The 26,775-nt window shown below is 48.0% G+C and overlaps 1 protein-coding gene across 3 annotated transcripts in view; it reads right to left on the reverse strand.

The window, feature by feature from the left end:
* The window catches only part of LOC146811576 (zinc finger protein 567-like), a 91,178-nt gene that overhangs the window by 40,182 nt on the left and 24,221 nt on the right, over positions 1 to 26,775 (reverse strand). The window contains exons 3-5 of one of the 3 annotated variants that reach the window (XM_085618550.1): positions 23,776 to 23,886; positions 22,697 to 22,804; positions 8,015 to 8,089 (exon numbers count right to left, since the gene is read on the reverse strand). In XM_085618550.1, the coding sequence (XP_085474676.1) occupies positions 8,015 to 8,089; positions 22,697 to 22,804; positions 23,776 to 23,886 (294 nt within the window). The remainder of the gene's footprint in view (positions 1 to 8,014; positions 8,090 to 22,696; positions 22,805 to 23,775; positions 23,887 to 26,775) is intronic. The other 2 variants (XM_085618551.1, XM_085618552.1) reach the window with 2 other exon arrangements.

Here is a 26,775-nt window from a genome sequence, read left to right on the forward strand (position 1 = left end):
TGCCGATGCCAGCAAAAAGTGGATAAGTCCCTTGTTGCATTCCTGAGGGTAGATTTGATAAAGGTGTTGCATCTGGACCTGAAGCACTAGCCTCGGCCCCCGACGAGGAGATCAGTCTACCAGCACTTAATGTGTTGGCTGTGGAGTCGAGGGGGCCTATGATAGATGTAGAATTCCAAGGTGCGGCTAACTTGCGAGCCTCTTGCTCCTTAGATTTTTTGCAGGGCAGATTCTTTTTCGGGGAGAAAGCCTTGGATCTCCCACTTGATAGCCAGAGATCTGTCTCCATCTCTGAAGCAGAAGAAATCCTATTTCGATTCTTAACAGTCCGTGCTACTAATCGGGGCTTAACAGTACTGTCCCGGGAAAGTCTTTTCATGGCTTTGTAAGACACTCAATGAAAACTGATGGGGGAGGGACGTGAGGCGAACCCAGACCTAGCTAGGCCGTCTCCGCACCCACACTTGCCAAAAAAGAAAAAAGTCCAGCCGATCACTGGCTCCAAAGAACAGAGTGCCACCATCCGCGTTGGTATATCCCAAATAAAAAGTAACACGCCGCCAGCCACTTCCTTCAGCAGATTTCCACAAACGAAATTGCAGGGGTGGTGGCAAGTCCCTCTCTCACCGGGTCTGTTCTCAGCTTTCAACTTACTGCTCGGATGTAGCAGCAATGAAGCAGAGGCCACGAATCAGCTGCGCGCCACCTTCCAAGCACCAGAGTGCTGAGGATCAGCTGCACACCACCTCCCAAGCACAGAGGTAACGGAGAGAGACTCGAACCTACTCCTCCGCTCTACCCAGCAGCAGGAGACAATGCCTTCAGCCGACCGCACCCTCTCTGTTCAAGGACAAACACCGTCTGTCGCCCGGCATCAAAAGGAGGATTTCCTCAGCTTTTTTCCCCCCTCCTTTCAAGTTTGTCGGCTCCTTAACACCAAGCATAGACGCCTGGCACCAGAGAAAAGATCGCTTCAGGCTTTTTTTCCCCCCCAATTGCCGCACTTGGAGCTACAGAACCACAGCGATGCCAATGAGCCTCTTTCTTTCCGGAACTGTTTTCCAGCTTGCGGTAACAATGTATCCACCATGTAAAGATCAATCGCATGCCGCCTTCCAGAGCAACGAAGAGAGACTCAAGCCTGCTCCTCCTCTCTATACTGTTGAAAGAGAAACGCCATCAGCCGCCCGATCTGCCTCGTCTTCACTCGCGGAGCATGACGGGAGCTCACCGCCGTGTGCACTTTTAGATCCAACCACTCTGTTCCACGTACCTTCCTTCAGAGATCTCAGAGGTCTTTCTTAAGTACTATAACGATTTCTATAGAGAGACGCATAATACCTGCCCTGAGGTCGCTCTGGCTTGGCTGGATAAGTTAAATATTCCTACCTTATCATCTGAGGCGCAATAACTCCTGCGCTCAGATATTACCATCAACAAAGTCATCCAGGCAATCAACCTATCTCCGACAGCTAAGGCCTGCGGGCCAGACGGAATTCCCTCCGAGATTTATAAGATCTTTTCCCCGCAACTTGCTATATTTTTAAGCACGTTATTTAATGGGATTCTTGGAGGGGACCCAGTTCCGGAAAGATTTTCTCAAGCGGCTGTAATAAGCTTTGTTAAGAAAGGGAAACCAGAAGATGAGGTTAACTCCTATCGCCCTATTAGTCTATTGAATTCAGATTATAAAATCTTTACTAAAATCCTGACAAATAGACTCGCGCAGGTTGCCCCCACACTTGTCCATCATGACCAGAACGGCTTTCTCAAGGACAGACTATTGTCTGTTAACATTCATTATCTGGTGCAGGCAATCGATTATTGTTCTATCAGTAAAACTAAGGCGGCTGTAGTTATGCTTGAAGCTGAAAAAGCATTCGGCAGAGTACAATGGCAGGTCTTATTTTCCATCTTAAGAAACTTTGCGATTCCGCGGGAATTCTGCCTTGTAGTGAAAAATCTGTACCGTAATGCAAAAGCTTCCATCATTATCAATGGAGATATCGCAGGTACAATTTCCATCAGCTGGGGGACACGCCAAGGCTGTCCGCTCTCCCCGGTGTTATTTGCCCTGTTCATTGAACCTCTGGCATGTGCTATTCGGCAGGATGATACTATAGCCGCTCCCTTACCGGACTCGGCGAAACTTAAACTTTTTACCGATGATATGGCGCTCTATCTAGCAGCAGATAGGGAGAACATAACGAGAGCCTTAGATAAAATTGGGGAGTTCACTAATATTGGAGGATATAAAATCAATCATTACAAATCAGAAGTGCTTCTTTTTAATAGCACCGCTGACATTTTGCTTCTCGCCATCCGGGAACATTACAACGCAACCAAGCCAATAAGATATCTCGGGATTTTTGTGACCACCAAATTGGAAGATCTTTTCCATTAAACTTCATTTCCACTTCAAACAAAATAAAAAGTTTGTTCAAACAATGGGAAAATCTCCCCATTTCAATCATGGGGCGTGTTGCCCTTATTAAAATGAATATTCTTCCGCTCTTCTTTTTTCCCTTTTCTAATTTAATGATTAAAATTCCAAAATCTTTTTTTGATTCTGTGCAATCTGAATTTAGACATTTCATCTGGTCGGCACAAAAACCGATAAAAAAATTACAAATTCTCCAACTTGAAGTAGAGGACGGGGGCTTAGCCCTACCAGATGTACGGCTATATTATCATGCCTCAATCCTTAATTGGCTTAATTATAACAATGTAGAGGAGTTGATCGAAGCCAATCTTTTTCTGTCAACTATGCTTAAAGAATCTGAGATCGACCTTGCGCCTTTTCTACGGGTACCCAAACTTCCCAAACAATCACGCTATAAGAAACCAAGGGTGATCACTATGCTTTTTCAAAAAATATGGGGAATGTATGATATTCCGTGGCTTCACCCCCAGATGAAATTAAAAGAATGTATTTCGCTGGGATTACAGTGGTCCCGTTTAAATTGTGTTCAGTGGGAAAATTAGGGTTCTTGACTCTTCAGGACTTTTATAGTAATGAAGGACTTCTCTCCTGGCAACAGATACGAAATAGCAAAACTAACATAAGCAGTAATTTGATATTTAGTTTTGCATAGGTTAAGCAGTTCTGCATAGGCCTAACTCCTAAAAAAGATTGCCCAGGCGCTCTCCTGGGGAAGGCATATTTCATATTTAAAACTAAGGACATAGGCAAATGGTATAAATTACTTAAATCAGTGGAGAACAAACAGGCAATCATTAATCACCTGGAAAAGATAAATGCGACCACTGGTTGCACTTTTTCCCTGCAACTATGGCAAAACCACAATAACATGAGCTGCAAAACAGTCAGGGCTGCCAACCTAAGAAGAATGGCATAGTTTAGTAAATGGATAATTTACTACACCCCCGATTGACTCCCCTCTAGTGACCCTAGGTGCTTTAGATGTGAGCTTGCAGTGGGGGACTGGCTCCATGTCAGGTTTTTATGCTGCCAATTGAGCAACTTTTGGCAGGATATTTTTTCTGAAATTAACAAGAAATTGGAATCTAATCTTTCTCCTAGCTCTCTCACTGCCCTTTTTGGCAATGTAGAGTCGAGTAAAGATTTGACCTTAGGCCAACGTCAATTTATCTTCATTGCTACTTTAATTGCAAGATCACTTATTTTAGCAAACTGGAAGTCTAAGGTGGTCCCGACGATCTCTGAATGGATTTTAAAAATTCAGAGAGTCTTCAATAGGGAATCCATTTACGAAAAAAGGGTAGGCTCCTATGCTAAACTTGAAAGAATTTGGCGGTTTCTGAATTAAATTGTTTCTATATTCTTTATACTTCTGTGTATTATATATTTTGCTTAGATGACGCTTTATTTTTATCTTTTTCTTCTCTTAAAAATGAAATATGAACTATGAAAGTCATTCAGGTGGAATGGGACTTATGCAGGTTACCTTCTTGTACTTTGTAATTTTGTACTGTGTAAAATTTAATACTTTTGCTACAACAATAACAAAATAAAATTTTTAAAAGGATTTACCTGTAGTGGTGGGGGATGCTCTTGATGAGTACCAAGAAGTTGTCAAAAAATTAAAGCAAGGTTTGATATTCAACCTAGCAGAGTGGTACTTCATCACAAGTTTGTTAAAAGAGGGCAAACACAATGTGAGAACGTGGATGCGTATATAAGTGCCTTAAGAAAAAGCAATGGACCCCTGGCGAGGACCCTACAGATGACACATTCACACAATCTGCCCCAATAGAGTAGTCCCACATAGCCGGATAGGGCACACTAATGCCGCTGCCGGTCGACCCTAAGAGGAGTTCCAAGCGCGAGTTTACGAGGGGCCACACCCACACGACAGTTATACACTCGGTCACGCGGTCCGGAGGTGAATTTCCATGCCCTTCCCCTAGTTTAAACCTGTGTTGCACCCCTGTTCACGTGACATAGTATTCATGCGTATCCATGGGATACACACACTGCCTCGTACTTGATCATAACATCTTTCTGAGGACTCTAAGTCAGGATTTACAGTTGGTGTGTAATACCGCATACTGTACTTTATGCCATACTTACTGGAAAGATGTGAATGATGTACGGTATATTAAATCTGAAAATGTCAATAAAAATATGTTACAAAAAAATAAGTGCCTTAAGAAAACTGAGTTCACAGTGTCAATTTGGAGCGCACACTGATCCGTTAATATGGGATCAGTTTATCGGTCATTGTTGTGACAAACTGATTCAACAAAAGTTACTAACAATAGGTGACCCATCTTTAGATGAAGTCATTAAGGTGGCAAAAAGTGTGGAGTTGGCACAATTATCATTGAAGGAATTGAGTGTTCCCACACCAGTAAAAGAGAGTGTTAATGTAGTCCAAAGTAATGCACAAGTACGGGAGGATGTGAAACACAGCGAGAAAAACGTCTTTAAACGCACAAACATTCGTTTCAGGTGCGGCAACAACCCCCATGGAAGAGTAGGTAAAAAGTGCCTGGCTAGAAACATTCCATACAGCAAGTGTACTAAAATGGGACACTTTGCAAAGGTTTGCCAAAGTGCTCAGGCAAGTTTTTCAAAAGTGGGATGTATGCTGGAAGAGTATGTTTCTGAGGATGTGGACCAGAATTTGATGGAAGAGTTTGAGGATATGATTCTGGTGATGCCTGAAATGAGGTGGTTAGTAGTAATCTCAACATGTGTGTTGATCCGTACATTGATGTCATGGTGGGGGACAAAACATTACATCTGTTGGTTGACTCAGGTGTTGGAATGACCATGGTAACGTTATTCCATACAACGTGGGTAGACAGGAAGTGGTTTGCCCCCGACAGAGCTACAGTTTCTTACGAAGGTAGGAAAATTTATTTGGAGGGCTTTATTGAAGATGAGTTAGAGTTTAAGGGACGAAAATCCAAGGCAAAATATACACAGCAGAGAAAGGCCTCAACATATTGGGATGGTGCCATCAAGGACTTTTTGGGTTAAAGCTCAAACCTAGAACTAGTGGGCAAGTACTTGTGGTTAAAGAGTTTTTGACATCCAATTCCATGGAAGTTGAATTTCCTACAGTTTTTCCGTCTGACCTAGGAAAAATTGCAAGGTTTAAACACATGATAAAAATAAAACAGGGAGCCATCCCAGTTAAACATAAAATAAGCTCTGTGCCGTTCAGTCTACGAGATGCCTTACAGAAGGAATTAGTCAGACTAGAATGTAAAGGTATGATTGAATCAACAGAGACCAGTTTATGGTTGTCACCTTTCGTAATATCTCGTAAACGCAATGGTCACATGTGGCTCTGCATTGACCGTAGGAGTTTGAACAAAGAAATCTGGGTAGATTTCCATCCTAGGTGGGACAGAATTGTTTTCTAAAATTGATCTAGAGTCTGCCTACCATCAGGTAGTTCTAGAGGAATCTTCCAGGCATTATACTGCATTTAATTTGCCATTTGGCACATTTCTGTTCTGTCGGATGCCGTTTGGCTTGGCATCCACGACCTTGGTTTTTCAGTGCATCATGCAACAGCTGCTGAGTAAGATTTAAGAAGTCCTTGTTTTTCAGGATGACGTCTTGATTTATGCAAAGCATTTGGACGAACATGACAAAGTGCTGAGATCAGTTCTGCAGATTTTTGCTGAAAAAGGAGTTGTGGTGAAAAAGCAGAAATGTGATTTTAGAAAAAAACTAATTGAATTCCTGGGTTACAGTGTTTCAGGCAATAGCAGTGTCCCAAGACCTAGACTTGTAAAGGTGGTGGTTGAATGCCCAAACCCCAAAAATAAGGATGAGCTGAGATGGCTACGCGGCAGTGGCTCCTGGACGTGACTAGGAAAATAAAACAACAAGTACACAACTTACCTGGTGGTCCTGGTCATATGTACTACGACACATACGCAACTGGGAAGGTAAGCAAACAAGGAACTTGCGCTTTACAACATGCACTAGCAGAAACAATCGGTCTTACTATCTTCGCACATTCATATGGTCTTGAAATGCAGGAATTGGCACTTTACCGATACAGGATGCCGTACCGTAAGCTGTTACCAGAGGTCCCTTAAGTCAAACACAAGCATCTGTGCCAGCACACAGCAGTACCGTACGTTACTACTAGAGGACCCATGAATCACACAGAAGTGATTGCTTTAGCAAGCTGCACTACCTTGAGCTGCGCAGTGAGCCTGACGCCAGTCTTTTCTATACCAAGCTGCAGTACGTTGAGCAGTTACTAGACTGTGCTTCCATTACTGCTTTCTCAAATTCAGGATACCAGAGAATCAGACACCATTGAATGTATCATTTTGTTTAAAGTGGAAAGGATAAAAGGTAAAAAAAATAATAGATTGTACTTTTATTTTGAGCTGCCAGATCATGGAGGGCATGGATTCAATGTATAATTCTGTATACTCACTTGTGCATGTGTAATACTTTTTTTGTGTTTTCTATGGCGTAAATAAATAACTCAATGATGGATTTTGGTGGTGATAGTCATTATGCTGAATTTCAGTGCATCTCCTGTATATTTTAGAACAATGAACCCTATTATTATTATTGATAAGTAGTAGAAATCATGTTCATGTTCATAAGAAGTGAGTTTGATTAAGGAGAACTGTTCTTTAGTCGAGTCCTTGAATGTGCAATGCAGCAGCCAAAAGTGTGGAAATGGCAGGAGATTGATCATGAAGAGAGAAAGAGAAAGTGATCACTTCAAGCTTGATGTTCCAAGAAACATGCAAAGGGAGAGGTGGGACAGGAAGCAATGAGGTGCAGGCTCAAGGGTAAGAGGGAGAGGATGATGAATGCAGCTAACCTGATGTGCCGAACGTTGTGCAGCACAAGAGGTGGAAGCAATGAGGGTGAGGCTCCAGGCAAAGATTAAAGGGGTTGGATCAAGCCCAACTGAAAGGAGAACAATGAATGATACTGGTAAAGAAAGAGGGGTGGAAGCAAAGGTAGCTGTGGAGAGCTAGGTAAAGCCACACACAAGAGGAAAGATGAAGGGCCACATACTCTCATGGAGTGCATAAAGTAAAATTCTATAGAAACATGCAAAAGGAAAACTAGTTCTCCATAGTCAGCAGTGGTTATATAACACTCTTTCCTTCAAAACATGTTGACACCAAAATACTGTAGAGACGTGACCAACACAAGAATAGGGATGAAAGCTACTGAATCAGAAGCACTGAGCGGAGGAGATAGACAAGAAAGATATTGAATCATGTGCAAATGGAAGGCCCAATGCCCGTCGCAGTATACATTTAAGTGTTGGTAACTGTACGTCTGCACTTTTGTTTTTAGACCTAAATATGTGTCAATGAATGCATCTAAATTAAATCAAATAACATCACTGCAACACCTTGCAAGCAGACTGATAAGGTATCTGACCTGTTAATATCCATGAAACATCCAAGGAGAATTTACAACTTGTTTAGAGCCCGATGTCAGCAATGTAAACACATCTGTCTTATTAAAAAGGCTTTTGCTGTCCAAGGCCCACAGTGTCAGACCTGGGGCATGCTTGTAACTTACCTATTTTGGGGTCAGAGCCATTTTCTCCAACTTCCTCTCCAAGTTGATCAATCAAAATAGAGACAGACTCTTCTTCTACTCACAAATAATTGACCATATTGAGAAAAGAAATGCACACAGAACATGTTAAAATAAATGAAATGCTTCAGAAAGTTAGCAAGATGAGTTTTAAAGACTGCAAAAACTGAATTTTCAAAAGTGAAACATTTTAATCTTGGTGATCAGGATATTATGACCGGTGTAAAGATATGCCCTTTCAAGCTTAGGTGGTCAGGTGCAGTCTACATCCCCTGGACAAGACAGCTGAGACTTTCTGGGCCGCTAACCGATTGAACTCTCGGGATAAAATAATCATAATGCTGTGGGATGAGCTTATTTTTCTGTAGGTCCCAATATCTTTTATTTGACCAACAACAAAAGGGCCAATTCACAAACTGCACTTTTTATATTGCAACAGTACTACTCACATACTACAAACAGCTATTCACTATCCTATGTGCAGAGGTCTCTGCTTCCAGTGCAGAAATCTGCGAACAAGTATGCCTAAGTTTGTTTCCGTAGTAAATAGGCAGATGAGGGAGTGACTGGAAAATGAGAAATTCTTACTTCAAAATAGGAAGGGCTTAGGAAGGAGTAAGGTGGGGTTGAGGAAGGGTTGAAGATGGGGTTTAAGGAGGGGCATGCCCTCACCCACAAAAGAGTAAGCCAGTTGGTATTCACAAATTCAACTTCTAAAGTTACTACAGCCAAAAAGGACCCAAAACAGCCTTAAATGTACTCCAGCTTAGACTTAAAGTAACTCCAGGACCACACATATTCAACCACCGGTACCTCCAAACTCTCCCGTAGAAAATAATGGAGTCAGGGACTAAAAATAAAGTGCCATAGGAAATAATGTTAAAATATTTCATTTTAAAAATGATAATAAATTTAGTTTAACATCAGAACAGTTGTATATATATATATATATAAAAAATAAATATTGTATTTTAAAATATTTGAATAACTTATTTTAATTTAAAAGTAAATGCAACATTTTTAAATTATGGAGTCCTTTCTATTAATACCTTCTAGGAACTTTTACTCCTTAATAAATAGATATAAACATGTTTCTTAAACGGAGCTTTATTGCTTACCACACTTTCGCCTCAATGGACTACATCCTCCTCAGATACCTCAATTTCCACCTGGACAACCTCGAAGACCACAACACCTCATCCCTACTGGAGAACTTTGCTACCATCGGACTCAGACAACTGGTCACAACGCCAACCCACTCAGCAGGACACACGCTCGAACCCATCTTCTCCGCAAGTAACAACATCTCTGTCAGCCACACCTTCGAGCCACACTGGACCGACCACCACTGTGTCCACTTCTCCTTCACCAACCGCACCGTATGCCACCCCGCCCAACGTAATCCTCGCTGAAGCTGGAACAAGGTCACCGAAGACCAACACACCGACACCTCAGCACGCAACCTCCACTGCTGGATCTCCGATTGCGCCAACACACTGAACCCCCTCTGGTAACCTTCAGGCAAACTACCCTCCAGGAAAGCCAGCTGGTTCTCCTCCACCCTCCAAGAGTCCAGGCGCACCTGCAGACGGCTAAAGAAAAGATGGAGGAACAGCAAGATCACAGCAGACCGTGCAGTCTTCAAATCCGCCGTCACTGCACACCACCGCGTCATCAGAACAACAAAGAAAGCAGCCATCCAGGAACGCATCAATGCCAACGCACACAACAGCAAGGAACTCTTCGCTGTGGTCAAATAATTGGCTAAACCCAGCACAGAGACAGCAGACATTCCGTATAAAGACCTCTACAACAATCTTGCCACCTTCTTCCACCGCAAGATCAAGGAGATCTACAACAGCTTCGCAACCCAAGAGCAACCCAGCCCACCCGCACCCATCGCAGCCAATGGCTCCAGACCCCAGCAGACCTTGACCAACTTGACTACCCTCACCTCTGACGACACCCTCATGATCATGAAGAGCATCCACTCCAGAGCCCCCTAGGATCCATGCCCTCACCACATATTCAACAGAGCTGGCACCTTCACTGCACCCGAACTCTGCCGCACCATCAACTGCTCCATCGAGTCAGCAACCTAACCGGAAAACTGGAAGCACGCAGAGATCAACTCCCTGCTGAAGTAACCCTCTGCCAACAGACATCAAGAACGACAGACCCATCTCTCTACTCCCCTTCCCAGGCAAAGTCATCGAGAAAGCCTCAATGCCCAACTCTCCGAGTTCATCAAAACAAACAACATCCTGGACCTCTCCAAATTGGGCTTCAGAAGCAACCACAGCACCAAGACCGCTCTCCTTGTGGCCACAGACAACATCCGCACCCTCCTCCACTGAGGCGAGACTGCTGCCCTCATCCTCCTGGACTTCTCAGCTGCCTTCGACACCATCTCCCACCACAGCCTCTGCACAAGACTAAACGACGCCGGCATCCGCGACAAAGCCCTAGAATGGATTGGCTCCTTCCTCACCGGCCAAACGCAGAGAGTCAAACTCCCACCGTTCAACTCAGAATCCATAGCGATCAGCTGCGGAGTGCCTCATGGATCCTCCCTGAGCCCATCCTCTTCAACATCTACATGGCCCCGCTTGCAGCCATAGCCAGAGGCCACAGACTCAACATTGCCTCCTACGCCAATCACACCCAGCTAATTATCTCCCTCAAACACGAGTCCACAGCTGCCAAGAGCAACTTCCACTATGGGATGAAGGTAGTCGCCACCTGGATGAAGGACAGCTGCCTCAAGCTTAACTCAGGCAAGACCAAAGTCTTCATCCTGGGCTCCTGCCCTTCCGCCTGGGACGACTCTTGGTGCCCCACAGCGCTCGGAACCACCCACACCCATGGACCACGTATGAAACCTCCGCATCATCCTGGACTCCTCTCTCTCAATGAACCGCCAAATCAATGCTGTTTCATCCACCTACTTCCACACACTCTGCATGCTCCATAAGATCTTCAAGAGGATCCCCACCGAGTCCAGGAAAATGGTCACCCATGCCCTCATCAGCAGCAGACTAGATTACGGCAAAGCACTCTATGCCGGCACACCACATAGAAACTCCCACAAAACTGCAGAACGTCCAGAACGCCTCCGCCAGACTAATACTGAATATTCCATGCCGCAACCACATCACCGGCCTTCTGAGAGACCTTTACTAGCTACCTGTCAACAAAAGAATCACCTTCAAGCGCCTCACGCACGCCTACAAAGCCCTACACAACCCCAGACCTGCATACCTCACCCACCGCCACTCCTTTTACACTCCCACCAGCCATCTCTGCTCCGCCCAACTGACCCTGGCTACCCTCCCACGGATCCGCAAGACCATGGCTGGAAAAAAAGATTCTTCTCATACCTCGCTGCGTAGACCTGGAACTCCCTGCCTTGGCACTTCAGGCAATCACCATCGCTGTCGCTATTCAGGAAGGACCTCAAGACCTGGCTCTTTGACTGAACCGTTTCCCTCCCACTCAGCGCCCTGAGACACTCATGGGTGAGTAGTCGTGCTTTATAACATTACAGATTAATTGAAAGTGGGTATTTTTTAAAGAAATATTTAAACCAATAATTTAAATTTATATTATGGAATTAAAAATGAAGTTAACTAGGATTCCAAACTCATCCAATACTTGTGGAGAAGTGTGGCTCAATGGTTAGAGCGGCAGACCCTGATGCAGAGGTCTGACCCGGGACCAGGGTTCAATTCCCGCCTCGGCGGCTCTTGAATTCAATTTCCCCGGACCTGATAATTCTCGCCTCGGTGCCTATTCTAATCATGGGTCCCACTGTGCAACTCTGGGCAATAGCTTGCTTAATCTCCACAACGGCCCCCACAGCGCTAGGATGCCTGGCTTCACCTTGTTGGGTGCCCAGGAGTGGACATCTCACAGGAAAACCAGGAAGGGTTCCACAGCGGTATGAATACAGCGCTACGAGACCCCTGGGTAGAAGTGCGCTATATAAGTACAAATACATTTACATTACTTTGTCCTTGACAGAGCGTACCTATCTCCTGCCAAAATCGATTATTTTTTTCCCCAGTGTGTGCTAGTTGCCCCATGGAGCCGCCTCTCCGATGCGAATTTATGTCAAATGGCTAGTCTTGCCTCCCACTATTGGTCTGCACTTATTGATCAACTCGCACACACAACAGAAATTAATAGTTTACATAGCTGGGAGGTATGTGCCTTGGGGTTGTACCCACATACCCCAAAAAACAAAACGGTAGCTCAGTTTATTGACCGAGCATTGCTCATGGCTAAGCGTGCAATAACACGCCACTGGAAGGCTAACCTTCTTCCCACGATTGCAGAGTGACAACACTCGTTGATAAATGCAAAAACAACAGTTGATGGACAGAATGCAGAACAATGTCATACATTCACCCCAGTACAGAGATCTGGGCCTAAATCCATCGTTTTTTTGCTCATAATGCCATTCCAGTTTGAACCCACCCATATGCAAATCAGTCTTGACCCAGTGCCTCATGGGAACAGTCCAGCCCGGACTGCCAAGCCAGGTCCTCCCTTGACTGGAAACAAGCATCCTAGGACCGGTTTCGAGGTTTCACCCCTCTTCAGCCAGGATAGCTTGATTCCAGTGGCATGGAGAGCACGGGACTCACGTCTGAGCATACCCGTCCCACTTGGGGTGACAAATGCAAAAATAACAGTTGATAAACAGAATGCAGAACAATGTCATACATTCACCCCAGTACAGAGATCTGGGCCTAAATCCATCGTTTTTTTGCTCACCATGCCATTCCAGGTTGAACCCAGCCATATGCAAATCAGTCTTGACCCTGTGCCTCATGGGAACAGTCCAGCCTGGCTGATGAGGGTTATGAACCCGAAACCGGTCCCAGGATGCTTGTTTCCGGTCCAGGGAAGACATGGCTTGGCAGTTCGGGTTGGACTGTTCCCATGAGGCACAGGGTCAAGACTGATTTGCATATGGCTCCGTCCATCATCCCCGTTGGTAACACTCGTTGATAGTCTGGGCTACAGCGGAGGCTTTCATCCCAACAGCAGAGGAGACTAGAGGACTATAGGAAACAACCTATTGCCATGCATTGGTATGCACTAGTTGTCCGCTCGCAGCGTGCTGGGATGACTCCCTCCAGCCCCAAGTGGCATTTTGCCTGCCATACACTTGAGTCCACCCGTCTGTTAACAGTATCCCAAGTTGGCATTACTCTGGCTTCCTCACAACACCTTATTTGGCACATTCCTTTGGCTCATTGGCGAGACACTATACCTTCTCTTCTCTGAAGCACATCAACTGGAAGACTCCCTTCTCTCTACCTAATATCTGCATTGATAACAGTGTGAGTGCATAGAGAAAACGTGCTTCCTTACTGTGTCTATTAAGGTGACGATGCTTTAGTCCCCCCATAAGGAGCCTAAAGTAATCTCCTGCGTGGCCTGCTCTACATGTTCTATTAAAGTTGCTTCTTTTCTCAGTGAATTGTTATGCTTTCTCTTCATTCCTGAAATCTATGGTGGCATTGATAGCGCTGAGCAGACACTATTGCCATATGAAATATCTGTTATATTTCGCCTATATGAGCTTATATTACTATTGGTATCCCCAATTATACTGTTGGTAATTTCATTTGCTGGTGTTAATGCACTCTTTTGTAAAGCTGGTACCTATATAACCAAAAACCAATAACGAGATGCCAAAAAAAAGATAATAGTGCTGTAGTATTTTTACTTTATTCTACATTTTAAATAATATATACAATTAATTTACATTAACATGTAGCATAAACATAACTTTTCTAATTTTTTTAAAAGTTTAATAAACTTTTCACAATTTCTCTAGTTTACCATAGGGCAGCCGTGGCCGGTCCATTGGGGCTGAGGGGCCACGCCCTGCCACCTTTTGCCCCTCACGAACAGTGTCTGGCAGGCATAACAAAGGTCACTGTTCATCTTCAGGTCAGGCAGCCAGGAGCCAGACATGTGCTAAATGCGCAGGCTCCTGACTGCCTGAGCTGAACTTTGCTGGGCTGAGGAAGTCACTGCTCCTGTGGCTTCAGTTTTATGCCCTGAAGCGCCCAGGGTAGAGTGTCAATCAGTGACACTTCATCACAGAGTGGGGTGGAGTCAGCAGTCTCACTGTCCCCATCCCTCTCTGTGATGACGTTGGGAATGCTGCCTTCCATCACTGGATGCCAATGAGGATAGGCAGCAGTCCTAAGCCTCCTAGGACCACTGAGACAGAGCTGCAGGTAAGTGTATGTGTTTTTTTTAAATTAACATTTGGTGCATGCGTGCATGTATGTATGTATGAATGTTTAGTAAGGAGTGTTGTGAATGAATGTGTTTGTGTGTGTGCGCGCACGTGTGAATGCATGGCTGTGAGTGTGTATGTGTGTCCTGTCCACCACCCTCTCTCCTAATCTTACCAGCTGCAACTACCACAGGGAGCTCTCTGCCCCAGTGATGGAAACTCCCACCTATGTACGAAAAGTTACTAGTAGTACCTTAACACCTGTAAATTAGGTAAAATCCCTTGAATTCAGGGGGTGGACACACATAAGTCTACACTTTGTGGTAACTTAGCACTCAGAAATTGTGAATAGCCAAAAGTAGTAATGCTTATGCTACTGCAAAGAATAAGAGTGTATGTCAACATGTAGATTTACTCATGTGTGAAGGAGCCATAGATAGTCTTGCACATTAACCTTCAGGACCAAGGAAGGCCCTTCCATTCATGTGACGACACCCGCAAATGGTACCAGTACAATATCTGAAGAATATGACAATCGCATCCTCACCGCAGACCTGCACCACCTCCAAAGCTAATAAACATTATTTTGTGCATTATTGCTTTTCATCTAATTAGAGAGACATCACCCTGAAAAATCTGGATTCCAGCTACAGCTATTTCTTTTTAAAAGGCAGTTAACGGGGGGGCGTGGTCTTGCCGCGGACGATGTGAGTCGCACATCGCTGAGGCTCCGGGCCGCCGCCGTGGAAACCAGCCTGTAAAGCGGGACGGTGGATGCGGAGACGAGCTAGCCGGGGGGGGACCGGCTGGATATCGACAGCGGGCGGCTGCCAGGCGCTCTAGAGCCTCCCGACACCGGCTGTGGCGAGCAGGGGTGACCTGCGAGGCGAGGAGCCGGCGGGAGAGACTGCGACCGCCATCTTGGCTGCGCCTGGCTGACCGAGAGGAGTGCCGCTGGAGCAGCCGCGAGGCCGTGCGACAGAGCGACGGCGACGTTGAGGCGGCTGGGGCCGTGGGATAGAGCGACAGCGACCCTGAGGCGGCTGGGGCCGACGGAGCGGCGACTCGAGGGAGATCGGGCTCAGGGACGGGCGCGGCCGCCATCTTGTGCTCTGCGGCTGGCCCTGGCCCGTCGCTGCGGCTGCCCGTCCCGTGACGCCAAGGAGGAGGCAGACTGTGATGAGGCCTCGGCCCTGACATTGCTACGCGGAGCGGTTGCTGGGGCTGCCTGGGGGGCACCTGGCCATAACCTACGACTCACTGCACGCGAGGAGCTACTGCCGCGTGGCGGCGTTGCGGGTCCTGCTGCTGGTGACTGGGGCCCCTGGACTGGCCCGGCCGGGCCCTGGCCGCGGCGTCGTTCTGCCAGCCTGTGACGACTTCGAGCCTGGAGGGCGCCGGCCATCCGTGGAGCGGGGCGGCGCGGAGCCACCGAACTGAACGGCGGACGACGCCTACTACGACGAGAGCTGGTAGGCCGGGACCTCCCGGACGACCTGGGCGCTTGCTGGGGGCCAGAGCGGAGGCGGGGGCCCGAAGGTGAAGGCGGGCGACGCGGGGGGTGCGTGTGGCTGTGGACTAGCCGGGGGCTGAGGGACGCTGGCTGCCACCTTGACTCGCCTCGCGGGAGAGGCCTAGCCCACACGGCGACTGAACTGGGGCCTGGGCTTGGATCCGGGGGCGCTCTAGACGGAAACGCGCCCAGGGGACGACCGGCGCCCTGATGTCCGTGGCCTGCTGCCTACCCATGCAAACCAGCCGATAGACTGGCGTTGGGCTGGGTGGGGTCCGCTGACGAGCCCTGACCTGAGAGCTGGTGGCGTTCGCTACAGGCGCGACGGCCATTCCTAGTGCTGGAGGGCCTCTCTTGGACGGCGTGGGAGCTTAATCCTGGGACTATTTAGCGGCCGCATTGCTACGTGGAGTTGGGCCTCGAGGACCTCCTGCGTTGCGGCGCTCTACGCCGTGGCATTGTCGTCTGCGCTCACCCCTGCGCCCCTGTGGTTCTGAGCCGGGAAAGGTGGGGCTGGCCATTCGCCACACGACTGCGGGCCCCTGAGCTGCTGGGGGCTGCTACCCCCATTCACTGTGAGGCTGATTCTGAACACGGCCACACCATGACCCGCACGAAACAGGGGAAGGAGCCGCCGGCAACCCCCAAAGACGCCTCGGTTAAGGACTTGTGGAACAAGCCGGCCACATCGTCACAGAGCGTGGAGCCCTCGGGGGCCGGGGCCTCGGCGGCCCCCGTCACGCAATCCTTCATGACGGCATTCATGCACGAACTTAAATCGGAGATTGGGTCCCTCCGCTCTGAGGTCCAGGCATGCGTGAAGGACCTCCGGAGGGATGTGGGAGAGCTGGGTGGCCGAGTGGATGACTTGGGAAAAACCCTGGATGCACGCACGGAGGATCAAGAACACCTGTGGCAAAGGCTGGCGACTTTGGAAGAACAACATGTTGAGCTCCAGATCCAACAGGAGGACTTGGAAAATAGGGGGCGCCGGAACAACATACGCATCCGGGGGGTGCCGCCTGGGGCAGAAGGGGCAGATATTATGTCCTTCGTGGCGGACTTACTCCATGACATCCGAGGGGATGATGACACTTCGCCGCCCACCCTGGACCGCGCTCACAGGGTTTCGGGGCCGATGGGGAGGCCGGGCCTGGTCCCTGACATCTTGACGCGGGTTCACTTCTTTGTTGAAAAGGAAGCCATTCTTCAGGCGGCCAGAGGCAAATCCGAAATCCTCTGCGGAGGGAAGCCCATTCAACTGTTCCAGGACTTGGCCTCCACCACTCTCCGGCGACGCCGGGACTTCAAGCCCATCACTGCCAAATTGAGGGAGCTCAACATCCGCTACCAATGGGCCCACCCCTTCGCCCTCATGTTTCAGTGGGAGTCCAAGCGGCGGGTGCTGCGCTCATACCGGGAAGCGGCCCAACTCCTACAGATTCCTGATTCACCGCCGGCCAGCCCCGCGCGGCGCCCATCCAGGCTCGGAGTCCCGGCGAAGCCGCAATGGTCCACGGTGCGGCACCCTAGACACCCCCCGTCGCCGGATGGCAGCAGGGCCTCCCGGGACAAGCAGGACATTATCGAACATATCAAGTCCTTGGAGGGCTCCTCCTCGCCGCTGGGCTCCCAGGCCTCTGTCGTTAAATGACCAACGCCCACCGCGGATCTGCTCACTTGACTGCATTCACATTATTGAGCTGGCTAAATTGACCGGAGGCATGGCCGGCTGTGGACTGCTTCTTCCCCCCATTGTTAGCGCCCTGGACGCCTCACTTGGAGGCGCATCGTCGTCTCCTCTGCGGGGCACTGTCTCCCAGGCTTGGGCGGCGGCCCGGGCTAGACCCTCGACACCATAACTTTGCGGTTCAACGATGGCGAACCCCCCATCCTATTTCTGGGAGAGTGACATCTCCGAGACAGCCTGTGCCATAGTGCCTGGCTACTCTCTTGACTGGAATAGGCTCTTCCGGCCCTGTTGGCCGACTACAGGTTTACATGGTTATACTTGTTCATATTTGTTCTCCTCCGTAACCTCTTTCCTTCCTTACCCTTGGCGGGGGGGCCATGTGTTCGGGTGGGACGCTCAAGCGGGTGGTGCCCTACTGGGGATTCTATGACAATGACTGCCATCGCTACCTGGAAGATTCTCTCTCTCAATGTGAATGGGCTCAACTCCCCCAACAAACGACGCCTCATCTGGCGCTACCTCCTCCTGCAGAACCCCGACATCATTCTTCTTCAAGAGACTCATCTCCTCAAGTCCGACGTGGGCCGGATGGCACATCCGCGCTTCCCCCTTCAGTTCTGGTCCTCGGCTCCTTCAAAGACGGCAGGGGTGGCGATCTTGTGCCGGGCGGGGATAACCCGGGGTGATTCCAAGGTACATAGAGATGCGGAGGGGCGGTTTCTGCGGGTGGAGATCAGGCGGGGCTCCCGCGCTTTGACACTGTGTAATCTATATGTCCCCAACCAGGGTCAGGACCTCTTCTTGCGTAGGGTAATCAGGGAACACCTAGAGCCGGTAACCACAGACCTCATAGTCGGGGGGGACTTCAACTGGGTGTGGGACGCGGAGCTTGACCGTTGTGGGGGCGCTTTTCACGGGGTGGGGGCCATGTCTGCGGCTGTGAAACGCTCCTTAACCGCCTTAACCTTAGTGGATGTTTGGAGGTACCACTCCCCGGGGTTGCGCGACTACACCTTTTACTCCCATGTTCACCGCACTTACTCCCGCATTGACCTCCTCCTCGTATCGCACTCCCTACTCAAGGACTACATCTCGGTGTCCCACTCCACCATCTCGGTCTCGGACCACGCCCATGTCGAGCTGCTTCTACGGGAAGGTCCTCCCCACCCGCTGCGTCCGCGCCGCTGGCGCTTTCCGGACCACGTCCTCCGGGATCCAGGGGACAGAGAGGAGCTCCAAACAGCTATCCTGGCATATTTCGAGGATAACGACCTGCCGGGGACCCCCCTCCCTATCCTTTGGGACGCCTTCAAGGCCACTATACGGGGCACTCTCACAGCCTTGGCGGCTGCTCGAGCGCGTGAGGCCCAGCTCTATGAGACAAAAACTACGAGGGAGTTGCAGGTGCTCGAACAGATGGACAAAGAGCGCCCGCTTGCGACGCATAAGCGCCGCTTGGCCGTCCTACGGGGGCAACTCCGCGCACATAGGGTTAACAAGGCTGAGCGCGCTCTGCTGGCACTCAAGCAGCGCTACTATGCGGGGGGCGACAAGGTGGGCGCTGTTCTGGCGCGACGTTTGCGGACGCGGGCAGCTACGGCACATATCGCGAAACTACAGAAGGCGGACGGGTCCTGGGCCGTTACGGAATCGGCGAAGCTCCAAACGTTCCACGACTACTATTCAGGCCTTTACACTGGCGACCCCCCCGCGGCGGAGCTGGTTGCAGAAGCCTTAGACGCTTGTCATTGGGACCCGTTGAGTGGGCATCACTCCGGGCTTCTGGAGGACTCTATCACCCCGGCAGAGCTAGTTGGCGCTTTACGCGACCTCCCGCTTGGCAAGGCGCCCGGCCCGGACGGGCTCCCGGTGTCGTTCTTCCGCGCCTTTTTACCGCAATTGCAGCCGTACCTTTTGCGCCTCTTCAATTCTTTTGGGGAGTCGGTAGGGCCCTCAGCAGATATGACAATGGCCGACATAACGCTCATCCCGAAGCCCGGGAAGGACCATACGCTGTGCTCCTCCTACCGGCCTATTGCCCTGCTGAACACCGATTTAAAACTATACACTAAAATTCTAGCCAAGCGGCTTAGCCCTCACCTCCCCAATCTCATTGAGCCCGACCAGGTGGGGTTCATCCATCAGCGCCAGGGCGCGGACAATGTGCGGCGTATTGCGCATATCGTCGGGAAGGCCCAGCACTGGAAGATCCCGGCCTGCCTGTTGTCGCTCGACGCGGAAAAAGCGTTTGACAGGGTGGACTGGACCTTTCTTCGAGCAGTGCTGCGGAAAATAGGCCTGGGCCCTAAGATGGTGGCGCGCGTTATGGCCCCGTATATCTCGCCAGTTGCCAGGGTGCGGGTTAATGGACAGCTCACGCAACCTTTTCCCATCTGCAGAGGCACTCGGCAGGGCTGTCCCCTATCGCCCCTATTGTTCGCTCTGGTGGTGGAGCCTCTGGCCATTATGATTCGGCGGTCCCCTGATATCTGTGGTATAGCCCTTCGCGGAGTGCAGCATAAGATTGCTCTCTTCGCGGACGACCTCCTTCTCACCCTCTCTGAGCCTCTGCGCTCACTGCCGGCGGTACACTCGCTACTCCGCACCTACGAACGTGCCTCTGGGCTCAAAATTAAACACACCAAGTCCTGGGCCCTTAATATCTCAATCCCGGCCGAAGAGCTCCCAGCGATTCAAGTTTCGGCCCCGTATCAGTGGGCGGACGCGTCGGTGCGATACTTGGGTCTTAACTTGACTCCAGACCTGGCCACTTGGACGCAAGCCAACTGGCAAGACTACAAAACCTCTGTCCTGGCTGACCTGCGGGCGTGGAAGGCCTTACCGCTCTCCTGGTTGGGCCGCCTAAACACAGTGAAGATGTCGATACTGCCAAAGGTCCTCTATCTATTTCAAACACTGCCAACTCCGATTCCGGAGCATCAAATACAGGGGCTCCAACGCGAGCTCAACGCGTTTGTCTGGGGGGGGGAAAAAACCACGGTTCTCGAATAAAACCTTGAGCCTCCCCCGGGACAGGGGTGGCCTGGCCTGCCCTAATCTCCTCGAATATTACTGGGCGTCGCACCTTCGCTGTGTTCTGGAGTGGGGGGCGTGGGAGAGTGAAAAGGTGTGGTTCCACATGGACAGGGCAGTCACCTGCCGGCCGCTATGGGACCATGCTTGGCTTCCTCGGGCGGCCCGACATCGCAGCGCCTACATGGCCGTCCCTACCAAAACGGTCCTGGAGATCTGGGATAAAGTGGCGGTGAGTAGGGGCTTGACCACCTTTCCATCCCCACACACCCCGATTGCGCGAAATCCACAGTTCCCGCCCGCATGTCAGACACCTTACTTCGCGAACTGGACGGAGTCGGGCTGCAGGACGATACGAGACCTATTTTGCGGTGACACTCTCAAAACCTTTACACAGTGCAAACAGGAATTTGGGCTCCTGGACGGGGACAAATACCAATATATACAGCTGCGGCATTGGATACAGGGCTCGTCCCTGACGCCGGCGGCCACGCGACCCTACACACAGTTCGAACAGCTAGCGCGGGATTTCGGCAACTATAAGGGGCTCATTTCCCGCATCTACAAAGTGCTGCAGCGCTCGCACCGGCTTGACCTCCACCCTTATCAGACGAGATGGCACTCCTCTACTAGCTCGGACGTCACCCCTGCCCAATGGGCCCGGCTTTGGGGCGACATCCCTAAAATACTACGTAGCATCCCTCAACAAGAATCGGCGTACAAAGTAATGACCCAATGGTACTACACCCCTGCCAGACTCCACAAAATGTTCCCCAATTCCTCTCCCCTGTGCTGGCGATGTACTCAGGCGCAGGGAGACTTCATACATATTTGGTGGACATGTCCACTTCTGAAAGTTTTCTGGAAGGAGGTCCTCAGCCATGTAAAAAGGGTGCTCGGGTTCCCTCTCCCGGAGGATCCGCTGGTGGTCCTTCTGGGGGTTAGACCAACAACCCTGAGAGCCATGACGGGTCGTGATCGGCACCTTAGCTTCCATATGCTGGGCGCAGCAAAACAAACAGTAGCCCTTCACTGGAAGAAGCCGGAGTCGCCCTCAGTAAACGTGTGGTTTACCCGTCTGTGGCAAGTGGTGGCGATGGAGTTTCTCACGGCGCGTCTACAGCTTCGGGACGCCAAATATAAGAAACTCGGGAAGCCCTTGGTGGACTACCTGGGGCGGCTAGAGCATGCTCGCTTACAGCCGCCGCGACTTCGAGCCCTGAAGCTCTTCGATGACGTGCTAGTTCCCACGGACCCGGGGGGGTTCTGGAACACCGCAGGGGGTAGGTAACGTAACCCACTAGTGAGAGCCGACCCGAAGGGAGGGGAGGAGGCCCTGCTGTTAGCGGACTACACCCTGGAGGGCCCCCATCTACTGGGGATAGCTGAGCGCGCATCTTTTCTCCCTCGCCACGACTATCGCCCTTTGCGATGGTCCACACCCTCCCCCTCTTCCCTTGTTCTTTCCCCCTGGTTGATCGGTCGTCACATTGGCAATCTTTGATGTGGGGAGCGGGGCGCTACTTACTGCTCTGTGCATCATTGATGAAAGGTACCTGACTTGTACAGCGCCTCCTTTAGGTAATATTTGCTAGCATATGCTGTGACCCTAACAGCGCACAACTGGGACACCGCACTGCCCTACCCTAACGCTCCCTGCCCGGCTGGCCCGGGACGAGTGGGTCATTTCGTTCGCCTTGGTTTCTAGCCTTTAAGAACTGTCTCTACAGGGTTGCTGGGCGGGAGGTCTACTGAGGGTTTAACGCTACTAAGGCACACAACCTCTGGAAGTCAATGTACCTGTGGGGGCCGGTTTCTGGGCTATAGCTCATGTTCCTGGTGCTAACGCATATGCCTGTATGTATGCCAATGACTAGTCACCTGCTGCCGGCCAATGTGGTTGTAGGCGAACAAGCTGTGTACGGATTTTTGCACGACCGTTAAAATCAATAAAAGTTGGTTCAAAAAAAAAAGGCAGTTAACAGTTTTGTAGGGAGCTGCTGGGTTAAATGATCCCCTCTGTGAAATACTGATGGTATGAACAGTCATAACATTCCTGGGTCTGGGTATTACTTATTCCTCTGAAAATGCTTGCTTTGGGTATTAGTTTGCACTGCAGCTATAAAGCTAACAGCACTCGGTTGCAAACCCTTTCAACCTCACCTGTGTCACGACATCCACTTCCTTCTGCGTGCTGTCCATTGTTCAGATGGGGAGTTTCCTCTTTGTGTATCCCCAGTAAATCACCAGGATTGGTAGTTCTAGCACCTGCTGTACAAAGACAGAAAAATCACGATTTATCAAAGAGAAATTATTTCCCTTTTGCTTTTGGATTATTGCTATACAGATTTTGTTTTTTCATCTTAGTTCCCTTGGCAACATGCTCAGTTTCTGCGCAAATATCTCAAATTGAGTCTTGTTAGCAAGAAAACTGTGATTCTCGTCCCACTTAACTCCTAAGAAAGCCCATTGGTGATGCCATATGGCCAGGTACCAAGTAAGTGGGAATCTGAACAGGGAGTAGATTTGCAGAAGGGCAGGTGTGGAGGTTTGTGAGTATGGATGCATGGGTAAACGAAATGTTTATTAGAGGCAGTATGAAAAGGCCGGTTGCAGATACTGTGCGGCGAAGGTGTGCAAATGTATCCTATGGCACTCCCTACCTTGTCCAAATATACTTTCACCGTACCATAACTTCAAATTCTGTCACATTACAATCTTCTTTTGCCTTTTTTGCACTACTGCTGCCTTCCTGTCTCTCACACTAAGTTTTTCGATCAGACACTGAAGTTTAACTACCCACAATGCCCTATCGCTTAGTCTTGTAAGATACACAATTTTCACTTTCCATTCACAAGGCTCTCTTTATGTGTCTTCTAGCGTTTCCTCATTTCCTTCTCTTCTTACCACAAGTGTGTCACTCTGAATTTCACCTCTTGACATTCTTTTTTCCTGATTCAGTACTGGGCATTTTCTCCAGCTCTTACTTGTTATTTTCCGCACCTCACCCTTTGGCAATTCTCTCTTTTTGTGTTTGTTTATTGTCCCCATGATGTGCCCATATTATTGTCATCATAGTGTCTCTCTTGTTTTAGCTTCTATTGTGTCTTTCTCTTTTTCACACCACCATAAACCAGTTATGTGTGTTGTTTAAGTAGGTTATGAACTATTTTTTGTGAGTATGATTAATAGCAGAAAAATACATATATGTATAGGTCTATGGTGAGAGATGAGCATCTTACTTGGGAAAACATCCATTCTATGCCTCCTTGCACAATCCCGGATGTTGACGGGGCGCCGCTCTTGATTATCTTTAGCTCTTAATGAAAAGAGGGTATTGGTAATAATTGGACCTGATAATAGAAGAGAGAATCCATTACTAACATTTCGTCTGCAGGTTGTGAACCTAACAAAATAATAATGGTTGTAAAAATAATGATGGTAAAATCATCTCAATCCCTCTGCTCACACTGCTAAAACCTGCCTTCAAGGAAGACCTCACCGCACAATAATCACCTTAACAAACACTTTGCCACACTAACATGTCTCTGATATTCTATTAATATGATACATTCGTGGTATTCACCCCAAACTGTTATTATCCTATTGTACTGTGTTACTACTATTATGTACAGCATTTTGTGTCAAACTCCTCCGCGCCTTATTAACATATAAATAAAGCATAAATTAATGTTTGGATATATAATTCTATGTTACTACATTTTACAAATAGGTTTATCACATTGACCATGAAACAAATTTAACTTCTAGACTGTCTACCTAAAGTTTGGATGATCACAGATTCCCAGCAAACTTGGATACTGATCTCCCTGATAGATATATACATTCAAAATGCCACAATAACTAGCAGTTTAAATATTCATTGATCTGGTATTTGAAATATAGCTACTTTATGAAAGAAATTAACAACGGAACAATGTAAATCTGGGAACAAGTGAGATTATTACCCAACTGGGATAGCATGGGTAAGCAGCTACTTTCCTGTCAATATTATTTTTCAGAAGGTTAAATAAAAAATAAAAGAATTTCCACCTGAAGACAAAAAGATATATATTTTAATATGCATTAGTAAGTATTCAAAGTAATGCATATAATGAATGTGATCATTTTTAATACAATTTAATGGTCCACCTGTTTTAAATTAAACATAGTTTATTCATTATTTTATTATGACATACTAAATATGTACTTTAAATTTTATTTTACCGTTACATATATTTGTATTTTAAATTATTTTAAATAATCTAATTTAATTTATCATTATTTAATATGGGGTTTTATTTTGAGTCCCTACCTCCATTATGTTCTATGTGAGGACGTTGCAGTAACAATGATTAGCTATGTGTATTGCCTTACTTACTACAAACGTGTAAGTTACGTGTGTAAGTCACTACAAAAGTGGAGTTTTTTAAATAGCAAGTTATAGTAAACTGTGTAGTAAACATAACATAACACGTGTATTTGTAAAGCGCACGTTCACCACTACGGGTATCTTGGTGCTGAATAACAGATGTTTATTGTTACCCAACTCAATGGTACTCATTTTATCGACCTCAGATGGATGAAAGGCTGAGTGGACCCACCAGGATTTGAACCTTTGACCATGAGGTCGAACACAGGCCCCTGCAGTAGATGCATTAGTCCACTGAGCCACCAGACCCGGCATCATGCATACAAAACATACTACAAAGTTCAACTTGTAAATTAGGCTCAATATGTTTATTCAGAAGACCAATGAGATGATAACAACTGCAATCCTATTGAAATCATACATGTCTGGATAATAATCTGGGGAGAGGATGTAGCCTCATGGCTAGAGCAGTCGACCTCGCAGCTGGGGAACCGGGTTCGAGTCTCGGCTACGACGCTCAACATCCTGTGATTCTGGGCAAATCACTTAATCTCCCCGTACCTAACAAAAATGAATGTGTCCTTCTGTAACGAAACTGGTGCTCGTGTAAACGATTCGGGTCTAGTTTGCGCTGTATAAAACTATCTAAAAAAAAAAAATGAAGGAACCAAACAGCACCATGAGATCATTACAACATTAATTCACTGACATACCAAAATCATAGCTCAAAATGAAACTGTTTTGGAGAATCTTTAAATAGCAAATCAAGCATCAACCACTGACCTTTCCTGATCATCTAGCATTCTGTATCCCTGTCCCCTTTCTACTCTATGCTACTAGGCTCACCTTTTCAGCTCACCAAAATCATCGATCTTCTATCCTCGAGCCTTTTGATCTATAGCAAAGTAAGACACTGGACACATCGTACATTCAAACCATTGGAATTAAAGGCTCTGAACACCAATAGTTCTCCTTCAGTTTATCTTTTTTTTAAACCTCTGTTTATTGATGGCATATAGGATTCACTTTTACACATTTTTACATATTTGTAAATTATAACGATTTTGCATCACTTTACATGAAGGAACAAATTAACATTAAGGTTGAATACTCTTTTAGCCTATCTGACTGATCTTTGTAGGTGGAGATGGTCTTCATTAGGTCTTCCCTGACCTCTCCACTAGATGGAGGCCCTCAAGGGTTAGTCCCAAATTCTCTATTTTCTCTCCACACCATCTCACTACACACAAATCTTTTCTATTTTTTCGGCCATCTCTTCCTTCTGTCAATTTCGCACCTTTGACTCCCTCAAAGCAATTCAACACGGATTAGCCTCAAAGTCCCTTGTGTTGAACTCCGCCATAATAGAGATCCTCTAGTTTCCATCTTCTTCTGGATCATCACCTCACATGTAAAATGCCCTTTTCTCCCAGCTTAGCCTTCTCCTCCTCCGCTACAATTGAGAAGTTTCAACAGACATATGCAAATGGCATTGTCCATCACCACCACTGCCACTACAGCATGATACTACGTAATGAAGATATGAAAAAAACCATTCAGCTAAGGCATAAATTCAATCACTCCTATATAATAAATTTGAATATTACAACAGCCTACTTGTGGCCATTTCTCAATATTGATTCTCCTCACGTGTTAAGTTGCTCAACCTAACAACCAGAACCTTATCCAACTTGCCCTGATATAGACCAACAATGGCCTTTCATCACAACACTGTGAGGCCATATGCAATTTGTTGACAATTGCATTCCAGGAGGTCCACACTATTTACGGGAACTGAACTACTTTGCTTACATTCTGACCTGCTACACATTTACCAGAAATTTACAACAGACCAAACCAGAACTTGCTG

The sequence above is a fragment of the Triturus cristatus genome, chromosome 7, assembly GCF_964204655.1.
Source record: "Triturus cristatus chromosome 7, aTriCri1.1, whole genome shotgun sequence".
Lineage (NCBI taxonomy): Eukaryota > Metazoa > Chordata > Amphibia > Caudata > Salamandridae > Triturus > Triturus cristatus.